Here is a 23770-nt window from a genome sequence, read left to right on the forward strand (position 1 = left end):
ATGCTAAGAAGATGATTCAGACACACACAGGTTTCCAAGAAACTTCCTTGAAATGACTGCTCTATAAGCATAACAGATTTATTTTGTTCTCCAGAGAAAATGTAGATCACTATATGAGTATAAATTTCTTTAGGTCTCTTTCACTGCTCTATCTGCTGGTACTATAACAGAGCAAAGTATAAAGCAATTTTATAAAGGATAAAGTTGTATCCTGTTTCAAACGCAACTACAGACTTTTTTTAAATCCCACGTTTTGATTAAATAAAAGTATACGACTTACTTTTCCTATATATCTAGGGTTTGAAAAAGAACACAACACATGTAACTTTGAAGTTGCCAAACAGCCTCTTCGCCAAGTTCACTAAACCACCACAAAGACGGAGCTCTCTCTATCCCAAGTTTCTCTAGCCTCATCAAAGAGAATTAATCAATCCAAAATAGTATTCCAGCATGTAAGAAGAGGATAGCATTTCCATGTAAGTACATATGTCAAAAATCCCATGGATAGATTCTACGTTAAATTCTATGTTAGGTCAGAGTCTGTGGATTCACAGGATTTGATGCAAGAGTTAGATTAAATCCATAGGCAAGACTTTATCGGAGCGTAAGGCATGTGGGAGTGCTTTAGCCCAAATGGTAAATGGATTCTGTAAGCTCACATGCAAATAAAAATAGCTAAATATGGTTTTGCATATCAATTGACATAATAGTTAAAAATTGTGTGCATGGAGAAGTGACAATGGAGTACAACTAAACACATGTTCTGACTTGTGCAGGCATTTTAATGTTAGAACAATTTTAGAGGACTGGTTTTAAGGTAAAAAGGCTCCATATAGATCACTTCATCCTTTCCAAACCAAAAGGGGAAAAAAAAAATGAGTAGGATAAATGTCACAAGAAACATCACTAAAGCCACTAACTGTATAAAGCACATACTTATTTGGCCTAAATTGTTTGAACTAGCCCCGGCCAAGAAAAGGTTTTAAGTACCCTACTGGGACAGATGCGAAGCGGCAACAATAGAAGCCACACTAATGCAATCCAGGTAACACAATCCTGTTTCAAAAACACGGGGAGGGCTAATTACAGTACTGCTGAGTCAAATTTCTTATACCACTGCAACCCACAGGAACAGGTCGAAATCAAATGTTATTCAAACCACAGTCATATCAACCTTCTGTATCAAAGTCACAATTTAAAACCAAGTGAAGAACTTAAAAGCTTAACCGTTCACAAGCCGAGAGTGATTCAGTACGCGTGGTGAGGTAGGGTTTGTATTATCATCATTAAATTATGTTTAGCTTTAAAAATAATCTTCAGAATTGGCACCTTTTGCATCCATTTACGTAAAGACTGATAAATTGATCACTGCTAGGAAGCTAAATCTGTTTTTTTCATGTTACTGTTTTCTTCATTTTGCAGGAAGCATGTAACAGACAGCATCTCTGGCTTTCATAATTTAAAATGATTTGCAACTAGCAGTTTTGCATACTAGATAGTTAAACAAAATATTTCCGTAAACCTGCCATTAGCATCTTAACATCTCACTTTCCAGTACAATGAAAAATTCATGTGAATTTTGTAGCTTTCATGTTGCTCAAAATGCCACTCTAACACCATGTTTATAGTGTTCAACTCTGCAGCATGCTTATAAAACACATCTCTATACAGATTTCACTGTGGGGTTTTTTTCCCCCACTTTCCCTGGTACTACCTAATGCTCACAGAAGATGAAAATATGCTTAGTTAAAATAGATAGAGATATCTTCTGAGATTTAAACATTCTCAGGTTTACTTATTATAGCTAATCAAAACATCTGCTACAAGCTTCCAATATATGCACTTTCTTACCTAATTCAAACAAGAACTGTAAGTCTGGGAGTCTGGATGAGCACAATGCCAGGCAAGGCTCTGCCATATCCCTGGACCGCTCCCTGCGCGTGCCACCCAACACATCAAACCCTCTTCACCTTCTTTCATAAAATGGATGCGCTGGCACGGCAGGAAGATACTTTAAACTTAATATAGCAAACATTAACTCAGACAATAATGCAAAGAGAAGCACACTATTCTATGCTCTCGCCCCTATATGTATAGGTAGTTTCCTTTCAGGGTCCCTCGATTCACAGATTAGTGCCAGGGTATTGCTTTCCCCAGCTGATGACAGACACTTTCAGTACTTCAGGGCCATTTAACTCCTCTAGAGTAATGCTGCATAATAACCTGGTTATCGCACATGGCTTTGTACAATGAGTTTGGACAATTAAAATGTAAAAATGACTATTTGGCTACCATTTTGCATAATTTGCAAGCACAGAAACTAAGCGTGGATCAGAAAAACTAAAATAGATGTATTGTACTACAGTGATTTACTCAATGATGTCAGATTAGCAATATGGATCTGTTTAAAAATACAATAATTAAAACAGGCAAAAATGAATTAATCAACTGACAATACAGTCAAAATAGTATTCCAACCAAAGAAAATAACAGGAGGAAAAAACCTTACTTTGCAGATCTATTTTTTTAACTGTTTTTATGCATAAATAAAAACCTTAAAATGTAGATGGATTGCATCCAACAGATCTACTGTAGCTAAAAGTGATAATGATTCAAACATTTTTCAAATAAAAGTTAAATATTTATAAGCACCCAACCACATTTCATAAATCACAAACTATTATTATTTTATTCCTGAAGCTTCCCTGGCACAGCATGTGAATTGAGCCACAGAAAGTCAGAAAGAAAAATCTCCTCTTTATGCACATGAATCAGTTACAAGAAGCGGAGCCCTCCAAAGAGCAGGTCACTCCGTTATCCTCCATATGGCCCGTCCATGGCAATCGCAATTGCAAAGCACAACTAATTCGGTATCAAAAACAAAATTTCATCCGTATATACTCCTAATTCTTCCCCATTAGCAACACAGGGCAGGTGTTTCATTATAATGAGGAGGGGGAGAAAAAAAAAATGGAAGGAAACAATAGCAGTCCTTACCTGTCAATTATCACTGGATCTGATGGAGTCTCATTTCTGTTGCCACAGCTTTTCTTGTCACAACAGCGGCTACAGAGCAAAAGTGAAAGGATTTAGTGCGACCATTACACTGTAAAATCATCATTACGAACATGGTAGGTTCAAATTGCCGGCTAGAGTTACCGCTCCGTCCCTGCCTGGAAATCAGTCAAATGTAGTGGGTCACATATGGGTTAATTACTATGTTTAACTTCTTGCACAGCTGGTTAGCAACGGAAAATATAAAAAGAGAGGGATTTGCCCCTTTCACAAATAATAATTCAAGGATCACCCGAAACAGGCAGACCTGCCTATTTGTAGCCTCTTTTCCATAGGGGTTAACAGTTGTCCCGCATACGCTCGCACACAAAATAAGGCAGCTATTTCCCCACTGAGCCTGGTTTTTATATTTGCTTAACGCTTATGTTACACATCCACAAGGTATTCCTGCTTCTACGCTCCGCCACCGGGAAATCTCCCCCCGAAAGCCGAAAGTACAATTATTCTCCCTCTAAGAAACACCGTTGTTAATGGGGGAGCCAAAATGCAAGCGCCATCGGCAGCGGCTTTTTTATGCTCGAGCGTGCCTGTTTCCCCAAGTTTTCTGAGCATGTTAATGATCGCTAATGCCATGGAGAGCACAGCTCCGGCGGCTGGTGCCCTGTGTCAGGTCAGATACAAAGCAGGCATGTGAAATATAAGCTCCGTCTCCCAAAGCACTGCTCCATCACTGACCTCGAGGCTGGGATTCTTTTGAACTAAGGTGGCTCATTGTTTCCTAAGAGAAGTTAAATTGTTGTTTGTGATGATTCCTCATCGGGATTATTATCCATTTGGAGCCACAAATATATTGCAGGTAAACTCACAGGCAATACGCATGTTTCTGCTCAGGGTGGGAAGCCCTCCTGGTGCATCTAGAGCTGTGGCCAAGTGATACGGGGGCTGCCCGCAGGAGCCCTGCTCTCCCCAGCAGCCCGTCTAAACCCACAAGACCGAGTCACACTATGTAGGTGAGCAAAGCCGCAGGCTTTCACCCACCTGCTCACCCCAGGGGGGAAACACCCATCTATTAACCTATTAACAGCTCCTATTGACTTCTGTTAAGGGTGACACCCCTTAACAGAAAATTCCCCAGTGAAGTCAAGGCTCCAAGCAATAAAAAAAAAACAAAAATAAAACCAAGAAGCTCCTGGTCTTCCCAAGCCCTCCTTGGTCCCCAGGGACCTGCTGGATGAGCCTGGGCAGCTCCTGTGGGGTGACGGCTGCAGGGACCCCATCCCATGGTGACACCAAGGGACAGGCAGTGAGGACCACCCTGTTTGCTCTCCCCGGCCAGACCTGAGCGCGTCTCTCCGTTCAATAAACTTTCTGGTAAACCTCAACCACACGCAACCCAGTCTTTGGCAACCACCACGCTTGTTCCAAATGGCATCCCAGGGACCTGCGCATCGCCCTTATTTCAGCAGCCGGCTTTGGGCAGCTGGCAGGAACGACCACTGCTCGCGCTCCCGCTCAGATGAACTATTTTCTTTTCCCCAGAAGGTGGAAGAACATCAGGGCAGGAAGAAGCCCTCAGAAGTGCCACGCTATATAAATAGCCCTGTTGGGAGTATGACAAAGGTTCTCTTGTGTTGCTGAACAATAGAGTGAATAATATACAGTTACCCACCAAGATTAGCAATAAAGCAACTAACCACACTAAAGATAACAAGAAAAGGGGGCCTTTTACAAAAACAGCCTGTTTAAACATGGTTTCAAAAAAAAAAAATTTTTGTTTTCAAAGAGAGGAAAATACATAATTCTTTTCACCGCAAAAAGCTTCAAGGCAACTATTCAGGGCTGAAACTTTTCACAGTTAACACATGTGCGGTATCTTCATTTCGGTGGAAGTTACATTGTTTGGGATTGCCAAAAAAAACTGCTTAATTTTACAGCACAATACCACAATTGATCCACCAAAAAATGCAAGAGCCTTGGCACCCAGAAAGTATTAAAATTTAGGAAGGAATAAAATATGCTGTAGGTAAATAGTCGTGTGGACGTTAGGGGGCTTTTTTGCCTATAAAAGGACTTGTCATTGGAGTGCAGCTAGAATGTGTGGGGTGAGAAAATTTACCCACAAACAAGGCAATAAAAACTGCTAATCATTTTTAAATGATTAAAATGTAATTAGAAACAGAGTTGGCACAAGTTAAGACAATGCAGTTCTTGTGACTGAAGCAAATCAGGGCTAGTCCTGACATTCTCACAGCAGACTGGAGGGACAGAAATTGCCACACTTACTCAGGCGAGCAAAGGTTCCCAGGCTCCCAGCCCGAGATGGGCAGATACCACCATCCACGCACCACCAGGCTCGGAGGCCGGCACCTTCCCGGGGCGCTAACCCAGCGGGAGAGGCGGCCGCGGGGGCCCGGAGATGGGGACTCGGTCTCGCCTCCTGCCGCGAGTGGGATGGAGTCAGGCGCTGGCCGACGGGGACAACCCGGCTTCGAGAGCCAAGGAAACACCGCCTTGCTCATCGGGTGGCCCCCTCCTTTGGTTAGGGCTTCCCAAGAGTGTACCCCAATAATCCCAAGCAATACTGAGAGACCCCACTCCCTGCACTGCAATTTGAGGGTGACGTGGAAAAGGTGCATGGCTGCCATGTCCCACTGTCTGGTGGCTCTGTGGCATGCAAGGAGGCCCCAAATGTTCTTTCGTGTTCTAGGTATTTTTTAAACCTTAGCTTGCCTTTTGCATTTTTTTCCCCCCAACAGCAGAATCCAAGGCTTCGTCTACCCTAGTTTTTCTATGCGGAGAATTAAAACATCATGCAAACCCCGAGTTTGAGACCTGGTTGCGTGGCACGAGAAGTGCTTTTAATTCAACTTGCCTTGAAAGCTTTGGCTTTTAGTGCCTGCTTAACACTTGGAAAAAAGTTCCTAAATATTCAGCACCCTTTCTCTTTTTCCTGAAGGAATTTTAAAATTCCCAGGAGCTTCCAGCTCCCAGCGAGGCTCCGTGAAAGCACAGGGGGAGGCGCTGAGTGACGGCTCCTTGCAGCCGGGAGGGCAAGGACTTGTCCTCACTGTCCCCCCGTGACGCCCATTCCCAAATGGGGCAAGGAGCCACGGCTCAGGCATAACGTCATGCTGGCCCATAGAAAAAGCCTGCAAAAATTGCTTCGTTTGGAGGGTTGGTTGTTTTTAAAATAAGTAGTCCTTGGTAGTAATGAAGTCTCTTGCCATTACAACCCCTGCCAGCTCCTGCACCCCATCCCTGCCTACCCCAGGTTTCCCCCCCCTGTATTGCCATCCACGCCATCCCCAGGGCTCATGCCCAAGCCCCACGCCATCCCCACCCTGCCCCTTCGCAGGCCTCCCCATCCCCTGGCCACCACCACTCCCAGGTTTCGTTGCTGCCTTTGTCCTCACCCCAACCCTCTGGGGACCTGCTGCCCTCCTGCCATCTTGCTCCATATCTTCCTCCTCCTCTTCCCTTCCCCGCGCTGGAGCATCTCTATCCCGCGCTGCCCGGCCCCGCCGCAGGCAGGAGATGGCCTCCTCACTCCGATGGCTGGCACCCCCAAATCCCCCTGTCCCCACCCCGGCGTGGTGGCCAGGAGCATCGCTCGCGAGAGGAGCCCTGCTTTGTGTATCTGCGTGCTCGGGCTTTCTGCGGGGACAATGAACAATGAGAAATTACGGGGCGATGGCACGTGGCCAGCGCAAATGCGACTTTCCGATCATTTAGCTGCCAGGCTCTAACAAGTCGTTAGCGAGTCCGTGTGGGACATTTTGCAGAAGCTCCCAGCGAGGTGGGTTTCATCCCGCAGACAATGCGGCTGGGACAGCCCCTGCCCCAAACAGGCTCCTTGCCCCAAAGCGTGGAGGTGCGGGAGCTTCTCGCCAAAACAGCTGTAAGATTTTATTTTACACAGACAAAAACCATATTTTACTCCAACCTCATTCTCAGAAATCACTGAACCATTTTAGCTGAAACTTTCCAAAGAAAGTCAGCCTGAGGCTGACACCCTGCAAAGGACATTTCAGCCAGAACAGTTTAAGTTTGGCAAAGCTGTAAGCCACTGAAGGTTTCATAATGGAAATTGTTGAGGCAATATTAACTATAGATGTCCCTCCCCATGCTGCCTACAATACTAATAAATTCCACTGAGGCTGTGAATTCTCCCCAGCTATTAACATTTTCGCCAACAGTGTAGATTTTTATATTTGACAAAACACAATGAAATTCTTTGAAATAAACAGCCACCTGAAGCAAACCTCAGCCCCACTTTCCTACCACAACCAGGACTCTCCTATACATTTGAATTCTTTGTCTTATCCATGCCATAGATGTAGTATACTATAAATACCCAGCTTTGTCACATAAATGCAAAGTTTTATTGTGCAGTTAGCCTTGATAGAAAGCACTGGTGAAAGTTGTTTAGAAATTAAATATCTAAAACAAGCTATTTTAAAATACAGAGCCCTCACTATTTCATGTCTGAAATGAAGAAATTTCATCTTAGGGAGAGCAAGCTGTCTTTCACACCATATGGCTAATGGTAGTGCATAGCAATTAGCTGGGCTGATTAATGGGGAACAGACTCTAATTTTATGCTTATAATTGAGGCTGCATTTGCACCCCTGGTGCAAATTCAGCACATCCCAACTTCCACTTACAACAGGCAAGAAATCAAGAAAAACAGAATGGTGTGGAGAGAGGGTTTTTTTTCCCCTTCTAGACCCCTAAAGAGCATCAGATTTGCAATTTAAAAGAGTGTTAGCAGCACAATAGATGACAGATTTGTGCAATAGGGTCAAGCAGCCTGGTAAACAAACAGCACCCTCTTACACATGTATAGGCAGAAAAGGAAATGGGTAATATCTAATATGAGCTGTAAGAAATTTGAATATGTCTCCCCCACCCCGCCAGGCACACAACATTTGCCTACTATGGTCAGATTTTTTTTTTTTTGCTACCCCTCCACCTTATGGTTATGAAACACAAAGCAAGGACTAGCAGCAAATAAATAGGAGAAGAATAAAGCTCCTGATCCAGTGAATTTTAAGCACAAAGAAAGTGTAAAGTGCTTTATTAAAGGGAAAGACTGCACATCTTTCCACATTCCCAAAACGGAAATAATTTTGTCTCAGTCAAAGTATATTGAACGGCCATAAATCTTTGATGCAGGTATTTGGTCTTCTGGTTAAAACTCAGCCCTTTATATAAAGTTTCCATTTACTTCTTACTCTTTATGTTTCTAAAGTATTTGTAAGAAAATTAATGCATTAACGCAGGTGATCCTTACTCTTGCGCGGATGGCTCAGGGAGTGGCAGGCAGATGTAATTCCTACCTCAAAACCTTGCCGTTTAAGAATCAGGAGGGCACATCACCCAGGACTAGCAGCAGATTCAGACCCTGACGCTGCAGGCACTTGAGCATGTGCTTAATTTTACTCACGTGAACAGTCCCACTGTTTTACTGGTCTATTCCAGGAGAAAAGCAAAGCACGCACTTCAGCCTTATCAGGTCAGGGGCCTCCTTTAATATTTCCATGAATTGTTCCTAGCTAGGTATCTAGTGTGAAAGTGGTGCTAATTGGGCCAATGAATTTTAGGGCAATTACGAGTTGTCAGCACTGGGTTTCCATTTGGAAAGGGAGAACTGGCCGGGAGTCCTCAGCAAAGCAATGCTGCAGCTCCCAACGGCAGCAGAAGCTCAGGCACCTCTTGGAGATACCGTCTGCTCCGATCGTTCTCGGGATGTAACGGGTTACCTTTGGTTTCCTGGAAGAAGCCAAACCTACTGAATGAAGCAGCCTAGAAAAATATGACATGAAACCTAAAATCCCCCAAATCCTGCAAGGAAGAATCTGGGGGGCTGCACACGGGGTTTCGCCCAGGCTGGCAAAGCAAGGAGAGCAGCTCCTCCTCTGCCGGCAACGCAGGGCGCTGCCCTCCAGCAGGGTTTTATCAGGGAGGAGCTGCCGTGGAGGACAAAACATGCGGATTGCCAAGAATGAAAAAAAAAATTTTAAAAAAATTAACCAACAGAGAAGTTTCCATCTGAATATTTTGTCTAAGACTCTCCCCCACCAGGAAACCCTCATCCAAGTTTATTCTCTTAGAAGTGGGTACTAGTTTTTACCCTCAAGTTACTCCTTTTTAGTAAATGTGTTTTGTAAAAGTTACAACGCATGCAATGGCATTTTTACAGTCTTAAAACAACTGATTGTAACAATGAGCTTATGCAAGAACGCCTTGTCTTCCACCAGGGAATTATTTTCTGCCATCGAATAACATGTAACAAATGATTTTTTCAGACATGCAAAAAACACCCACTAACTTTAATGAGACTGCAAGGTCAAGCTCTCCTAGGTGTTGGAGGGTCTGTGGGAAGATGCTGCCTTCTCTGTGGTAAAAAGGAAATAGAAGAGGCTTCACCTATTTCCATCAGCCAGAAGAGAGAAGGAAGCAGAAGTACCGCGTTCAGGAGAGAAGACATTTGACTGTCCCAAATTTAAGTGACCAACGCCAGGCAGGCGTGTTCAGGAGAAGAGAGCACAGGGCAGAGCCAAATCTGCACGGGGAAGTTTAAAGAAAATCAACAAGAAGACACCTTTTGTGTGGAGGAGTATCCCCTGCTCCGCTCCAGCCGAGCGGGGACCTTGCATGAGCAGCAAGCAGGACAAAAAAGCCCTCCTGACTTCAAGTCTTAATGCACATCCAGAAAAAAAACAAAAAACAAAAATCACTTTTTTGTCATCTTACTGAGGAGGTTTTGTTGGGAATTAGGGACGGAGACGTTTATTGCTAGAAGACTATAATTGACTGTTAATTTTGGTGAGGAGACCTTTTGTGGGCTACAGTGTCTAAATGAAAACCAGTAGCGTTCTGTTAAGAATAACTCTTTATAAATAATTGAAAACTACTGTGACGACTGAGACCTTGCTGCTAATTACACACACCGAACCATGTTATTTTGGGATTGTTTAATGCAAGAAAGATAAATTTAAGTCCGAAAATAGCTGCAGGTTCAACCTAGATTTTGAGAGACAGTTTCATCTTCTCATCACTAATTAACTGGAAGCGGGGTATTTCTTACCTGCACATTATTTCATGCGTGAGCAGAACTCGGCACATTTCTGGGTTCTTGTCTTGGCCTTCATATACTATCGCCTAGAAACAAAACACATTTTTAGCTGTGCATCGAGTGGAGTTTGGAGAAAATAAAAACGCTTCGCAGTAACCGATGGTGTAGCCGGAATTGCAAGCCAAGTCACAGGCTAAAGAGACCGCGTCTCCACCGAACCTGCTTCAAGACTTGCAGTTGGAAAAACAACACAAGCTGAGTACAGCTGAATTCCCTCCTCTCTGTTGCACATCTCTCAAGCGGTGTGTAGGATGGGTTTTTTTAGTAGTCAAGACAACCACAATTTTCTTTTTGATTCAGAATAAAATATAAACCTAATAGCATTAAAAGAAAAAAAAAAAAGAAAAAAAAACCAGCAAGGCTTGGCATACTTTGGGTCCTATTCATTAAAAAAAAAAAGAGAAAAGAGAGAGCTCATGTATTTTTAATTACAAAAGCTGCACAGCCCAGGCATTTTCCTGGTAGCTCCTGAGAAAGCGCTTGGGCCTGATTCTCCCCTTGAACCTCGTGATCCACTGCTTTCCGGAGAGCAACTCTGGAGTTACAGGGATATAAATAAGCGAGAGGCAGGCCCTACCAGAGCAGAGGATACCAAAGCAGAGGATCAACCAGCTTGAGAAATTTGACTCTGAGATAGCACGGGGAGAATCCTTTCAGCTAAAACTGCGGAAAGACAGTGTATTCCTATTTCAAGAAGAGTCTATGTTTGCAATCCTCCCACCAGCAGCACCGGCGGCGATGGCGAGGGATCGGCGTTACACGCGAACTAGGTTAGCGCTCACCCCCGCCCGGTGCAGGGTGTCCATCTGACCAGGACAGAGTTATGTTTTCTGACCAGCCCCGCAGCAGCAGAACAGGAGTGAAAAGGAGTTGCCTTTGCGACAGCATCTTTTGGTAGCACTGAGATTCCTAAATCTTTTAGGGTGCCACTCCGGAGCTAGGATCAATGGTTAGAGCCCCAGCCTCGGCGAGACAACCGCTTCTGCTTCTGAGCATCAGCTCTGCCCTTGACCTGTGGTGTGACCTTTTCAGGCTCTAAGATACGGACTTAAAAAGAAGAAATGGGGGAACAAACTCTGCAGATAAAGTGACATCTGATATGGGTATCCCTAAAGCTAATGGTAAAATAGATACTGAAAATAAAAGTATGCTATATGGATGAAACACATTTTATGGAATGAGACCACTTTGAAATGGAGGTGTGGAAAATACTGAGAAAAAATAAGTTATCTTAATATATGATGAAGTAAGATCATATGAACTACTTTCCTAGTCCTTACAAATGTAACCCACCAAGGGTAAGAGGTGGTGTACCTGCAAAGGGGGCATGGAACTCAGGACACACCAATCTGAAGAAGCATGAGCTGATTTTTAACACCATTTTAATAGTAATATGCAATATTAATATTATGCATTATAAAATGATTTAATGATTCCATAAATAATATCAGGAACGGGGCCGTGTTATCCTTAATTTTTTCATTTTGGTTTTGCTATGTGCATTCCCCTAAAACCTGAGAGCAGTGGGGTTTTTTTTTGCTGATAAGATAAAACAGAGGCCGCCGGTGCCATTGCAGCTAACGGGTACAGAGTTTCACCTGACTTCTGCCCCCTCATTCCCACCAGCGAGGCACAAAACCTGTGAACCCAGCACTCGTATAAAGGGGACACGAAAGTGCTCGCAGGACGCGTGCCAAGTCCACGCAGCACAGACACCAGCAAAGCCCCCTGACCCCCACTGGGACCCCACGTCCCTGCTCAGTTGCTGGCCCACACCTCGAGGTACTTCCACATCAGTGCCCACGAGAGCTGCAGGTGGTTTGCAAGAGAACTTGGAAGACGGCGGTACAGTCATCCACGTGTTACCTCAGGAGCTGGGACAAATTCAGAAGATCCTCATTTCCATGCATTAAGGGGGAAGACGAGGAGAAGCTTCTTCCAGCCAAAACCAGGGAATCAAAGTAACCGGCTGACAAGTGATGGGGTCGGTCAGCAGGGACATTGCAAGGACTCCAGAAAACCCCACATCAGGCTCCACCTGGCAGTGGGATAGGCCGGGCAAGGGGGACGCTCGCGGCACTTTTTGGACTTAATCAATGCATATTCGAAGAATAATCTGCCTCTGAGAGTGCAGAGCATGGGGGGGAAAGAGCAGATCTACTCCCGAGGGCTTTACTGGAGACAAACACCTCCAGTTGCCATTCACCTCCGTACATCACAGCAAGACGCGGGGGGAACGGTGCCTGAGAGGGGGCTGCTGGGCTTGGCTCATTCTTCTTAGACTTTCAAATCTTAAAATAAATTTACCCAGTATGGGTTATCTTGTTGCCAGTGAAGTCAAGGAAGCACTAGAAACGACAAACCAGGACACAAAATTTACTTTCTTTTTTTCCCCCTCCCCTCTCTCTTCCTCTTCTCTTCCTGCTGCTATGCTTACTTAACCTCCAGGTACCCGCTTAAATAACTCAACTAAATAGCAATAATGAACGGGCAAAGTCAACACTGCGGTACATAATCACCTTGTCTGTTGTGTTTAGCATCAGTGATCCCTTCTTTGCGTGCGTGACATTCTTCTGCCTTCCTCTACGTTAAGGATTTGCTTTCCACTTTATTTGCATTTAATTACCGATGTTGTACCCATGCACATTTTGTTTTCTCCCTGTTAAGCGCAGATACTCCCTCATACCCTATTCCTGCAGGAATTCCTAGGAAATTCTAGGAAGCAGGAGGAATTGCCGGGTTCATTTCTGAGCAACTCATCCCCAACTCCCATTCCTATGTCCCAATTTACTTGCGCGAACGGGTGTGTAAAGCGCCAACTGTTTACTTCCGCGAATGGCTGCCCGAGAGCGTTACAGATACTCTACCCTCTCGCAAACGGCGCTGCTCTAAAGCATTAATTCTACAATTAGTTTCAAAAAGGAAACAGGAACTGCTAAAGTTTCAGATCGTTATAGCTGCCAGAAGTATTTTTACAGGAAGGGTCTACAATGTTACTGTTGTGAAAATTTTTAACTTTAAGGTTTGAAAAGCTACTCTTTTAACAAAACTACCTTAATTTTTTTTTCATTATTATTTTTTAAAGTTCAGGCTTTAAAACAGGGTGATTGCGGCAGGATTTGTCATCGCACTAACATCGTCGTGATTTTGTCAAATAGGGATCACATTAATGAGAGATAAAGTGAAAGTTACAGTGTATAAACTTAGACCACACCAGAGCTAAAAATAAGCCTGCAAATACACATCAGAGTTGCACAACAAAACACCAGCAAAGGAAATGCAAAATTATAGACTTTTGGTTTTTTTTCTTTTTGTTTACTTCATGTAGTTTTAACTCGGTGTTATTTCCTAAGTGTTTCAAACTAGTTTTTCTTCTCCTGAACAACTTAAATATTTCGCCACAAAATTCGTCTTCCATTTTGTAAGCCATTGCTCACCCAAGTAACCTTTCTACAAGAAGTCCAAATGAGTAACGATCACTCATGCACAAATGGCCCCAAAAAATTAGTGTCAAAATATAAGACTTCCTCACTCCCATTTAAATAAAGCTGCATAAAAAGTTAAATCAAATGCGATTCACTGCTTGCCAGCAAATAAAAATTACTAAATTGAGCACATCGCAGTCATTTCTAAACGACAAGTGCGTCCAACAATTCACCTAAACTTTTCAGTGACAGAGATCATAAAAAAAATAAAATAAAATAAAATAAAAGGGGGGGGGGTGTAATATAAAAGTCAAGACTACAGTTCTCATTTAATCCATTTTTTGCCCAGTAAAGACGGCAGGATAAAGCAGTAAAATAGTTGACGAATAAGTTGGAAAAAATATAGTGCCAGATTTTGTCCTTAGCTATTCCTGAATAAATCCAGATTTATGCTGGTATAACTGAGGGCAGAATCGTCTCGTGGTGTCAGTTTGCCAGTCAAGCAATCCTGCTTTCTGAACTGGACGAGAAACAATCCTGAAGGAATGAGATCATGGTCGTTATATTATTCAGTTATATCATGGCCTTGATTTTAAAAGAGTAAGAGAAGGAGAGAAATCACCAACATGCATCTAAATCCACTCGCTTTCAAATCCCTCATCTGTTTCACAAAACAAACTATCTCCTTTATTGAAATAAAGGAGAAAGAAAAACTCATTAAAATGAGGGTCTTTTCAAAAACAGAACTAAAATGATTTGTAATGACGTATACAGCCATACACACAGGGAGAAAATAAAATCCTGGCCCCACCGAATTCAATAGGAGCTTTGCAATTGACTTCAGATGGGCCAGAATTTCACCCAGAGAGGATTAGGCTTGTATCCGCTATATATCTGCACAAAAAATACTGTGAATTACATTTATTTGGCTTGGAATACTTAACCCTTAATTACCCGAGTTTTCACCCCTTCCCCAAGCAAATTTTCCACTCATCCCAGTGAGGTTTATCCCGGACACGTAGCACAGCGCTGGGTCCCAGGGCCCTCGAGGACCGTTAGTTCTTGCTGTGTCTCTCAATGCACAATTCAGTAGCATCTAATTATTTTATCCAGTCTCCCTCTGCCTTTGATACACAGCCTGCTTATCAACGTATTCACACAAATTAAATAAATTTATCTCTCCTAATATGTTCATTTTTAATGGTTTTCAAACATTCACATGGAAACAGCTCTAGCGTAAATATCCCAGAACAAATGGCTGTATATTATACAGGAGGGAGCAGTTGGGCTGCCAGACTGGGAATGCACCAGGCCATCTGGCTCAGGCAGTCTCTCCAAAATCCTCAGCTTTGTTTTCACCCTCAGACTCCAAACAACACATTTTCCACTGTGATGAGTTTACATTTTCCCAAACACAGGTCCTGATCATGCATGCAAATTCCAAACTTCTCCATTCCTCTCTGTACAAGAAAATTAAAATCACCTGCGCTTCTGACATCTCACCAAAGGCACAAGAAAGCTGCTAAAATCTGGCGCAATGTAAACTTTCCCCGTCACAGGGGTTAGGTTTTGTTTTATGTTTGTGTGAAATTTCTCCGAGTGTGCTGAGGCTCCTCTGAACTTATTGATAACATTTTTTTTCCCATGCGTGTAGCTGCCAGAGAAGGGCCATGCTATGCACAGAATAGAGAGCTGATCAAATATCTGCAGACATCAGAGAATGATAGAGAAGTCAACAGAAAAACCATTTGCATGCAGAGTTAAAGTACTGAAAAAAAGCAAAATATAAACAGAGTCTAAGTCTGAAGGAAGGATTTTTGACTCATGAGGACTCTCAGCAATAGACAATAGCTATCGTGCAAAACTTATGATTTTTGAGATGCCTGAGCCATATTAGCATCCGTTATGTCTTATGGATGAGAACGACTGAAGGAAAAATGGGTGGGGAACAAGAATTTCAGATTTATTTCCTCCATCTTTCCTAATAGTGAAATATCTCAACTTTATGAAAATACAGCTGAAGAAATAGAAGGCATCTCTTCTCCGTAAATATATTAAAATCCTTAGACTTGCCTAAAAACTCCGGGTTTATTAGAGTAGACATATTTCACATTTTGCAGGCGATTTCAAAATGCATCATTGTTAGAGCCAGACCTACTACGGTAGGAGCTGCTGCTTTACGGAAAGCAACAGCTATAAAGTTTGGGATCCTACAGGGTTTTGAACGCATTAGGAATGTGATCCCGACATAAAATGAGGTGCCAAGATAACATAAAAGAAAATTTAATTAAGTCAGTATTGACGCCGAATGTTGTTACCCTAACTGAAAAGAACTTCCCCGCAGTATTAACGATTTGTGTGGAGTATTTACAATTTTTAAATGGCAGGGGCACATTTTGGAAACGTAGCGAGACCCCTCAAAGGCACGTAATTCCCATCTTACCCAACACTTCTCTGGGGCCGCCACCAAAGGCCAAGCACATTATCCTCAACATAACTCGAAATGATGTGCTTTGAGACCAATCCTGCCTGGGTTTCCCATTCGGAAATCCCACAGCCCAGACTACCAAGGAGCGCGCGTGCAACGAAAGCTCGTGTTTTGGGGCAGCGCATGCATAATTTGTACCTACACCCCAGATCTGCCCTGGGATGTAGTCGGCAACAAAATTCTTGGTTACTTCAGTAACACCACTCTCCAGCCCCGCTTCCCATACTGCATCACAGCTGATAGAGAACATACACATGCGCACCAGGACACGGAGATCCCCATATTCCACCTATGACAGGACTCTTGCCATGAGTTTCTTTGTCAGGCATAGCCACACAAACAAACCCCTAACCTATTCAAATCAAGAACTCTATAGGAGCAGGAATATCTACAATTTATTACATACACAGCATCCAGCATAGCCTGTCTACCTGCTGATATAATGCATGCTGCTAATGGGACATTTATGTTAAATCTATGAGTAGCAATCCTATATAGAGAAATCTAGGTCTGATTTGCAGAACAGATTTTATTTTATCTTACCTAACTTAATAATCTGCAGCTGTACAAAACCTTGCAATTTATAACTGTGAGACAAAGAGAATACATTTAAATCTGATGTGTCCATATTTTTTAAAAAATTATTTAATATTAGAAAAGAGCCACAGATACTTTCCTGTACGATCTGGGGAACCTAACTCATTCAAGCTTTGCTTCTGAGGGATTTTTAATTTGCCACCAGAAACCTCAGAGTAGCTGTAATTTCAGTCTGGGAATTCACAATTATTGAGTGTGTGAATGTGCGTGTGTGAGTATTGAGAAGATCCTTGCCAGCTGAAACATGTACGCTTCTGCAATAGTTTCATTTAAAAGTAATCATTTCATTATCCAATTTGTTCTGAGCGTCATGCATTAAAATACTACACCTTCAAGTAGACTGACAATATATATTTAACTTTCATTAAAAATTAAAGAATTTTCAGACAGTCTTTGCAATATTTAATTACAGTTTGGTGATTTGAAAGTTACTTGAGAATCTTCTATATAATTCACTGTCGTAAAATATAAATGATATATTCAACATTTGGGTGAGCTTCTGTCATGTGTTGTACTTCGCTTCATAATAAGCACTCAGTAACCGAAGCGATCGCAACTCTGAAATAATTTCACTTTAAAAAAGAAAGAATTAAAAAAGAAGAAGAGGGAAAATTTAGCCCCCTGCCCCCGAAAAAATTCAGAGCGGCACATGCCACAGTTTTGACATGACAATGCCCTATTTTTCATAAGCAATTATAGTCATGCCTAAAAAATTATGTTCATGAAATTAATACATAAGCAAACATGTTTGCGTCTAAAATAGCCTTTCACTCCCCGTTTTCTAATCTAAGTTCAGAGAGCTTTTGTTCTAAATCCTCGCTTCTCAACTCCATTGCACTTTCCCCAAAATCTGTAATTTGCACTAACTGTGTTTTTGTAAGACTTCCTGAAATCAGACAGATTTTTTTTTTTCTTCATTGTGAATGTGCTTTAAAGCTACATGGTAGGTATTACAAATAAACTGTATCTCGGGGTTTTTTTTCCCCTTTCTCTCCAAAGACCTTCTGATGACTTGATAATAATGAAAGACCAAGAGGTCAAACAGTGCCTTAGGATGAACTCTTCATATGCAAGATGCCTTTGTTAAGAAAATTATTTTGAATCCGCTGCTCTACATGAGTTCAGGGCTCTGTTTTCAACAGGATTATGAACAGAGGCTTTTGCATTTCCGTAATGATAGGAAAGCTATTTAAAGATAATATTTATTGATAGTCTCTCTCATACGGTCTACAGTGAAATACATAAGCTCCAAAAGGACTAAAAGGAGTTCATATATCAGGAAGATTTTATTACTTTTAACACAAACTAACCAATTTGTGCCTGAAAAACAAGGAATGACAGCAAATGCTTTCCCAGGTTTGTTATGAAGAAGGGTATGTTGCTGCTGTTTTAATTCCTACAGGGAATGGGCTCTGTTTGAAAGTGTATAGTTTAACAGAGTTCTGATGCATAATGGATTCTCTAGTAAAATTCATCCAAGTTCCTTTTTTCTTTTTTTTTTTTTTCTGTTGAAAGACAGTCTTCAATAGCAGGAAAAGATGTTTTGGGACCATCAAAGAGAGTTTTCTAAAACAAACTCAGCCCTTAGAGCTTTATGTTTTGCTGTAGAAAAGAAACCCAAATACAAGCCAAGAGTTTTTTCCTTACAGACAACATACAGGGACTGACTTTTCCTATCGGTACAAAAAAAGCTTAATGTTTTTCCTAAACAAAATTTAAGAATTTTTTTTAACAAGTAAAACAGATTAGGAGGGAAAGAACATCTCCTAAGGATAAAAAGGCTTAAAAGCGATCCCAACTATTTAAAAGAAACCTATTCTAAGAGAAAAATATTCTGACAGGAGCAGAAGAAAAAGCTAGAGTAACAATTTTTTTTCAAAAAGAGAGAATCGATTTGTTCAGATAGGCCCTTTGTGAAAATACTGTTTTCATACAGAAAAGTATTTTTTACAGGTAGGCACGCACGTTATTACTCTGTCTAGGAAGCTAAAGAGCAAGCTTAAAATTGGGGTTAATCCATTGGCAAGGTCTGCTGCCCTGCAGCCCTTCCCTAAGTCCGGCACCGAGCTCGCCGCTCCCCGCGCCGCGTTCCGGGGGGCTATCCCGACATGCAAACGTGCCGCGATTTAATCGCTCCTCCTTTAACCCCAGGACCCGGCGGCAGCGCCAGTAGCGAAAGGACACACACAGCCACCGCGCCCGAGCAGCGGCTTCTGTGACGGCGTTTGCTGGACTGGGGGAGGCCGGAGGTTAATTCATATTAATTAAGCGGCAAAACCAGCCCCAGCCCGGACTAGGACGGCTGGAGGGGTCGCCTGTATTTTTCGGAGCTCCCAAGCCCGGCGGCGGGCAGGGTCCCGCGGAGACCCTCCGCGCCGCCCCGCAGCCCCGACGCCGGGGTCGGTCCCCGCCGCTGCGCGGGGGCCGGGCGCGGCTGCGCGGGTGCGGAGCGGGGAGCGCGGCCGTGCCCCGCGGGAGGCGGCAGCCCCTTCCTCGCCGGGGCAGAGCCGCTCCGCTTCGCGACGGGGGCGGGTTTCGCCTCCGCGGGCCGCCCCGCCGCGCTCCCGGGGGCCGCCCCGACGGCTGCCACCCCCCCAACACACACCCCTCCGCCTCCGCGGGCGTCCCGCAGCACCTACCTGCTTGGTCATGGAGTCGATGAGCCGGACGTAGAAATCCTGCTCCGTTCTGATCCCTGAAACAAGGCAGAGGTGTGAGGAGCGGGGCCGGCCGGCGGCAGCGCGCCGGGGCTCGCCCGAGGGCTCGGGCCCGCCGGGGCTCCCGCCCGGGGCTGCCCGTCCCAGCAGCGCTGGCCGCAGCCGGGCTGCGCCCAGGCACCGAGCGCAGGGATGCGCGGAGCGGAGGGGAGCCGGGGCAGCGGCTCCCCGGCCTCTGGTGGGCTTTCCAGCCGAGGAGGCGGCGGGAGGGCAGCCGGCGGGGGGTGGTGGGGCTGACACCGGGGGCTCCCGGCCCTTACCGTTGCTGTAGAGCAGCTGCAGGCGGTAGTGGATCCCGTTGTTGGTCTTTTCGCTGTTGGCTTCCTGAAGTCAGAGAGGACACGGGAGGCCGGAGGAAAAAGAAAAAAAAAAAATCATATGAAGCTTCTCCATCACTCGCACGCCGGGTGCCCCCGGAGCTAGACAGGGCAGCTCTCAGCCCCCTCCCCCGCCCCGGGCATAGCGAGGGATCAGGGGAGACCCCCTCTCCGGCTGCCCTCCGGGCCGGGGGAGAGGGAAGCGCCCAGGAGGCGGCGGTGGCTCCCGGGACGAGCCGGTGCCGCGGCCCCGCGGGAGCGGAGCGGGGAGGGCCCGGGAGAGGCGGCCGAGCCCCCGCGGGACAGCGGGCTACTCACCTTCTCCTTCTCCACGAAGCCCACGAAGGCGGTGCGCTCGATCTCCACGGGCTGCCCCTGCCGGTCGTACAGAGCCAGGACGAAGTGGAAAAAGTTGGACTTCCTCAGGTTGGACGGAGGCTGCTTCTCGAAGTGAGCCCGGGCCAGACCCACTCCGCTGGGACCAGAAAGACGCGGGTTAGCGGCAGCCCCGACGACGCGGCCTCACGCTCCCCCCCAGCCGGCTCCCGGGCCCGTGCCTTCCCCCGCCGGGACCCGGCTGGGCTCCCCCGGGGCTGAGCATCCCCCCCCGCCCCCGAGTCGCCCCAGGGCTCTTCCCTCCGGGACAGGGGAAAGGCGTGCTCAAGCGCGGCCGCCTCGAAACTCCGCGGAGCCGGGAGCACGGCACACACCCGACCCCATCCCGCCCTGCGGCGAGCCCGAAGCACCCAGCAGCCCCCCCCTCCGCCCCCACCCCGGTACCCACCAACCCTCCCCGGGGGCCGTGCCCGCTCGCAGCCGGCCCTGCATGGCGGGGAAGCCGCGCTCAGCCCCGCCGGCGCGTTGCCCCGCGGAGCGGCATCGGTCCTGCCACTTCTCAAACTCGGCTCGAAGCTGTCACCCAAGCGCCCATGTGCCTTATCTTTCGGTTTCAGTCCTGCGAGCCTTTCCTCCCCTCGCCGGAGTGGTGGGTGAACACCGCGACGGCAGCCGAGGAGACAACTTGAAATATTTCAGGGTTGTCCCTGCAGAAACTTTCCCTTCCTTAGAGGGCTCCAAAGGGAGGGGTGCGGGGCGAGGTGGGAGACACCGGGAGATGTCAACATTAAACTTCGTAGCTGATGCCGGCTCCAGGGCTCAGGCTGCGAATCCGGCATCAGTTGTTTTTTGTTTTCGCGGGGAAGAGGATGAGGAGAAGGAAAAATAAGAGAGAAAGCGAGGCTGGGCGCAGCTTCGCCAAATGCACCTTCTATTTGCAGGGATTTCTTTTAAAAAATCTGAGATAAGTGGCAGTGGTTTTACAAAGGGATTTCGAATTAAATTTCTCCTCGAGAAAGCTTTGCAAAACTCCCTGCTTATCGGTGGAGAAGAAGGGAGGCTGCTGATCCTGACGAGGATAAGAAAGCGAGGTAGAGAAATACATTTTGGATACATCCGTGCACAACTCGCCGCTTATCGGAGGAGGAAAGTGTCATTTGGAGATCTTAAGACTAAATCAGCAGCAAACATAGTTTTGAAAAGTCCTTCCTCCGCGGTAGCATAAGGGGCTAGAGAGATTAAAACCCTCCTATTCCTACCTAGCGAAACTCGCCGCTTCCTTTATTATTATTATTATTCTTTAATAAAAAGTCATTCCTACGGGACAAGAGGGGTAAATATTTAACTGGCGACATCTACGCGAAACTCACTGCTGTTAGCAGAGCTCCAGAGCCGGCTTTTTGTTCGTGCAGGGGGAAAGGCGCTGCCCGCGGGGAGCAGCGCTGCAGGCGGCGTGCGCCCCGGGGCGCGGAGCGGGGCGCGGGCGCGGAGCCTGCCTACCTCTGAGCGGCCGTGCTGGCGTCCAGGACGCCGGCTCCCTGCATCCACGTCCGCACCGCGTTCATCCCCGCGCCGAGGGGCTCTTCCTTCATGCTGCTCCCACTCCGCTGGATGCTTTCCTGAATCCCAAACATGAATCAGAAACAACAGCGCAAATCTTCCTTCTTTACTCAAAAAAAAAAAAAAAAAAGTGATAAAATCGCCAGGCGGACTGTTATATATGTTTTTTTTTCTTTCTTTCTCTGTTTTTCTCTCTCTCTGCAGCTGATCTCTGGAATCAAAGCAAGTCAGAGAAAGCAAACACAGGCACGCACATTAAAAAAAAAAAAAATCCAGAGGCAATCAGAGCCCGGTTTTGTTGCTGCTGTTTGCTGCGTGTGCAGTTTGTTTGGGTGCTTGGAGGGGCTGGCGGGGTGCTGGGGGCTGGTTGCAGCGCTCGCAAGCCGGAGGAGTACTTGAAGTCCCTTTTGTATGAAGACACCCCTCGGATGGCAGCAGGCAAAAAAAAAAAAAAAAAATATCTCAGATGGCAGTTTAAGAAACAATAGGACGAACGGGAGCTGCGGCAGGCTCTGCTACAGCAAGTGTCATTTTCCAGTGACAAGAGAGGCAAGTTCCCCCCCCCCTTTTTCCCCTCTCTCTTTTCTTTCTTTCTTTTCTCCCTCTTTCTTCTCGCCTCTCCCAGCCGGAGCGCTCTCTCCTCCCTCCTTCAGCCGCGCAGGAAGCGAGTTGCCGGAGCCGGGCGCACGCCGGGAAGGGAGCGAGAGGGGCGCACCCGCGGCGGCGGCACGGACGGAGGGACGGAGGGAGACCCTGGGGCTCCCAGTGCCCGCGCCCCCTCCCTCTCCCGCAGCGCCGGGGCGGACTCGCCGTCTCTCCCTATGGGAGCCACTTTGACTGTCCCCGCCGCCGAACACGAGCCCCGCAGCCCCGGCGGGCGGGGGGCGGGGCCGCCGCCGCCACGCCCCCTCATTTGCATCGCGTCACCGCTCCCTCCCCCCCCGCGGCGCCGCTGCCAATGGCCGCCCGCGAATCGCCGCCGCGGGGGCGAGGCCACGCCCCCCTCGTTAGCATAGCCCCGCCCAGACGCCCCGGCCGGCCCGAGGGAAAGTTGCCCCGAAGCCCCCCCGGGGTGGGGGGGGGGCATCAATGCAGACGCGATCGCGCCTTTGTTCATCGGCGAGGCGGCGGCGCTGCTCGACGGGGCCGCCCCGCGCCAGGTACCCGCGCGCGGAGAACCGAAGGGGGCGCGGAGCCCTCCCGCGAGGAGCACCCGCTCCCCGCACCGACACCCCCCCCAGCGCCCGGGGCTGGCCCTCGGCAGGAGCGCGCCGCGGTCCTCGCTCCCGCACAGCCTGCGGCCGGCGGGGACAAGCGGCAGCGCTAATTGCGAGGCTGGCCGAGCCCTGCCCGCTCCCCCGGGGCCGCCCCGGCGGGTCCTGCCCCAGCGCCAGGCTGCCGACCCCGGGACCGACTGCCCAAAGCCGGGGATGCCCGGCGGCCGCCCGCCCGCCCCTGCGCCGGGAGCGCCCCGCCGGCCGTGCCCCCTGCCCGAGCCCGGGAGGGAGAGGCCGCCTCACGCTGGAAACACACGTGGGGCCGGACCTGCCCCGGGTCCCGCCAACTTCCCCGCTGCAAATCCCCGCTGAAGCCCCACCGCTCGCCCCGGTTCCTGCCCCGCTCCCGGGCAGCGGTGCGCTGCTTTGCGGCAAAAGCACGCAATTTCCGACCAGGACAGCTGACGAAGAAAGTCCGATTTTTTTCTAGGAACCCTGGGTTTTTTTCTAGGAAAAATAATAATAATAAAACCAATTTCTATCCTCGCTGGAGAAGCGCTGGGCTGGCTGCGCGGCGGCAGAGCGGGTGCAGTGCCCGCACCTCTCCGCGGCCTCCCCGCACCAAGTCCCATCCTTCCCCCTGCACAACTCGCTTCGTTGCCGAGCCGCTCCCCTGCGCCCCGGGGTCTGGCCACCGCCTCCCCCACCCGCTTTTGCCGCGGAAGAGAGTTCGCTATGCCGGCTGCGTGGGTTATGCCTCCCCAAATACAGGCTTGCGCAGTGTTCGCACACATAATAAAACAAAACCCGGTGCATCCCGGCAAGCGATGTCACCCCGCGGAGGCTCGAGGGGGACGCCCCGACCGCGCTTTGGGGAGGCTAACCTCTGAAGTGCCTGGGTTATCTTTGAATTGCTCCCGTGCCCCTCCATCCCCCCTCGAGGTGCGGAAGATGCTGTCC

The 23770-nt window shown here is 47.2% G+C and overlaps 1 protein-coding gene across 8 annotated transcripts in view; it reads right to left on the bottom strand.

The window, feature by feature from the left end:
* EBF1 (EBF transcription factor 1) overlaps positions 1–22467 on the bottom strand; it is a 291394-nt gene extending 268927 nt beyond the window's left edge. For all 8 annotated transcript variants that reach the window (XM_075164300.1, XM_075164298.1, XM_075164297.1 and 5 more), the window contains exons 1-6: positions 21534–22467; positions 20016–20172; positions 19641–19704; positions 19303–19358; positions 10106–10179; positions 2998–3066 (exon numbers count right to left, since the gene is read on the bottom strand). In XM_075164300.1, coding sequence (XP_075020401.1) covers positions 2998–3066; positions 10106–10179; positions 19303–19358; positions 19641–19704; positions 20016–20172; positions 21534–21667 — 554 coding nt within the window. In that variant the 5' untranslated portion in view covers positions 21668–22467. The remainder of the gene's footprint in view (positions 1–2997; positions 3067–10105; positions 10180–19302; positions 19359–19640; positions 19705–20015; positions 20173–21533) is intronic.
* Between the last annotated feature and the right edge of the window lie 1303 nt (positions 22468–23770).

This window comes from Calonectris borealis, chromosome 15 (assembly GCF_964195595.1).
Source record: "Calonectris borealis chromosome 15, bCalBor7.hap1.2, whole genome shotgun sequence".
NCBI classification, from domain to species: domain Eukaryota; kingdom Metazoa; phylum Chordata; class Aves; order Procellariiformes; family Procellariidae; genus Calonectris; species Calonectris borealis.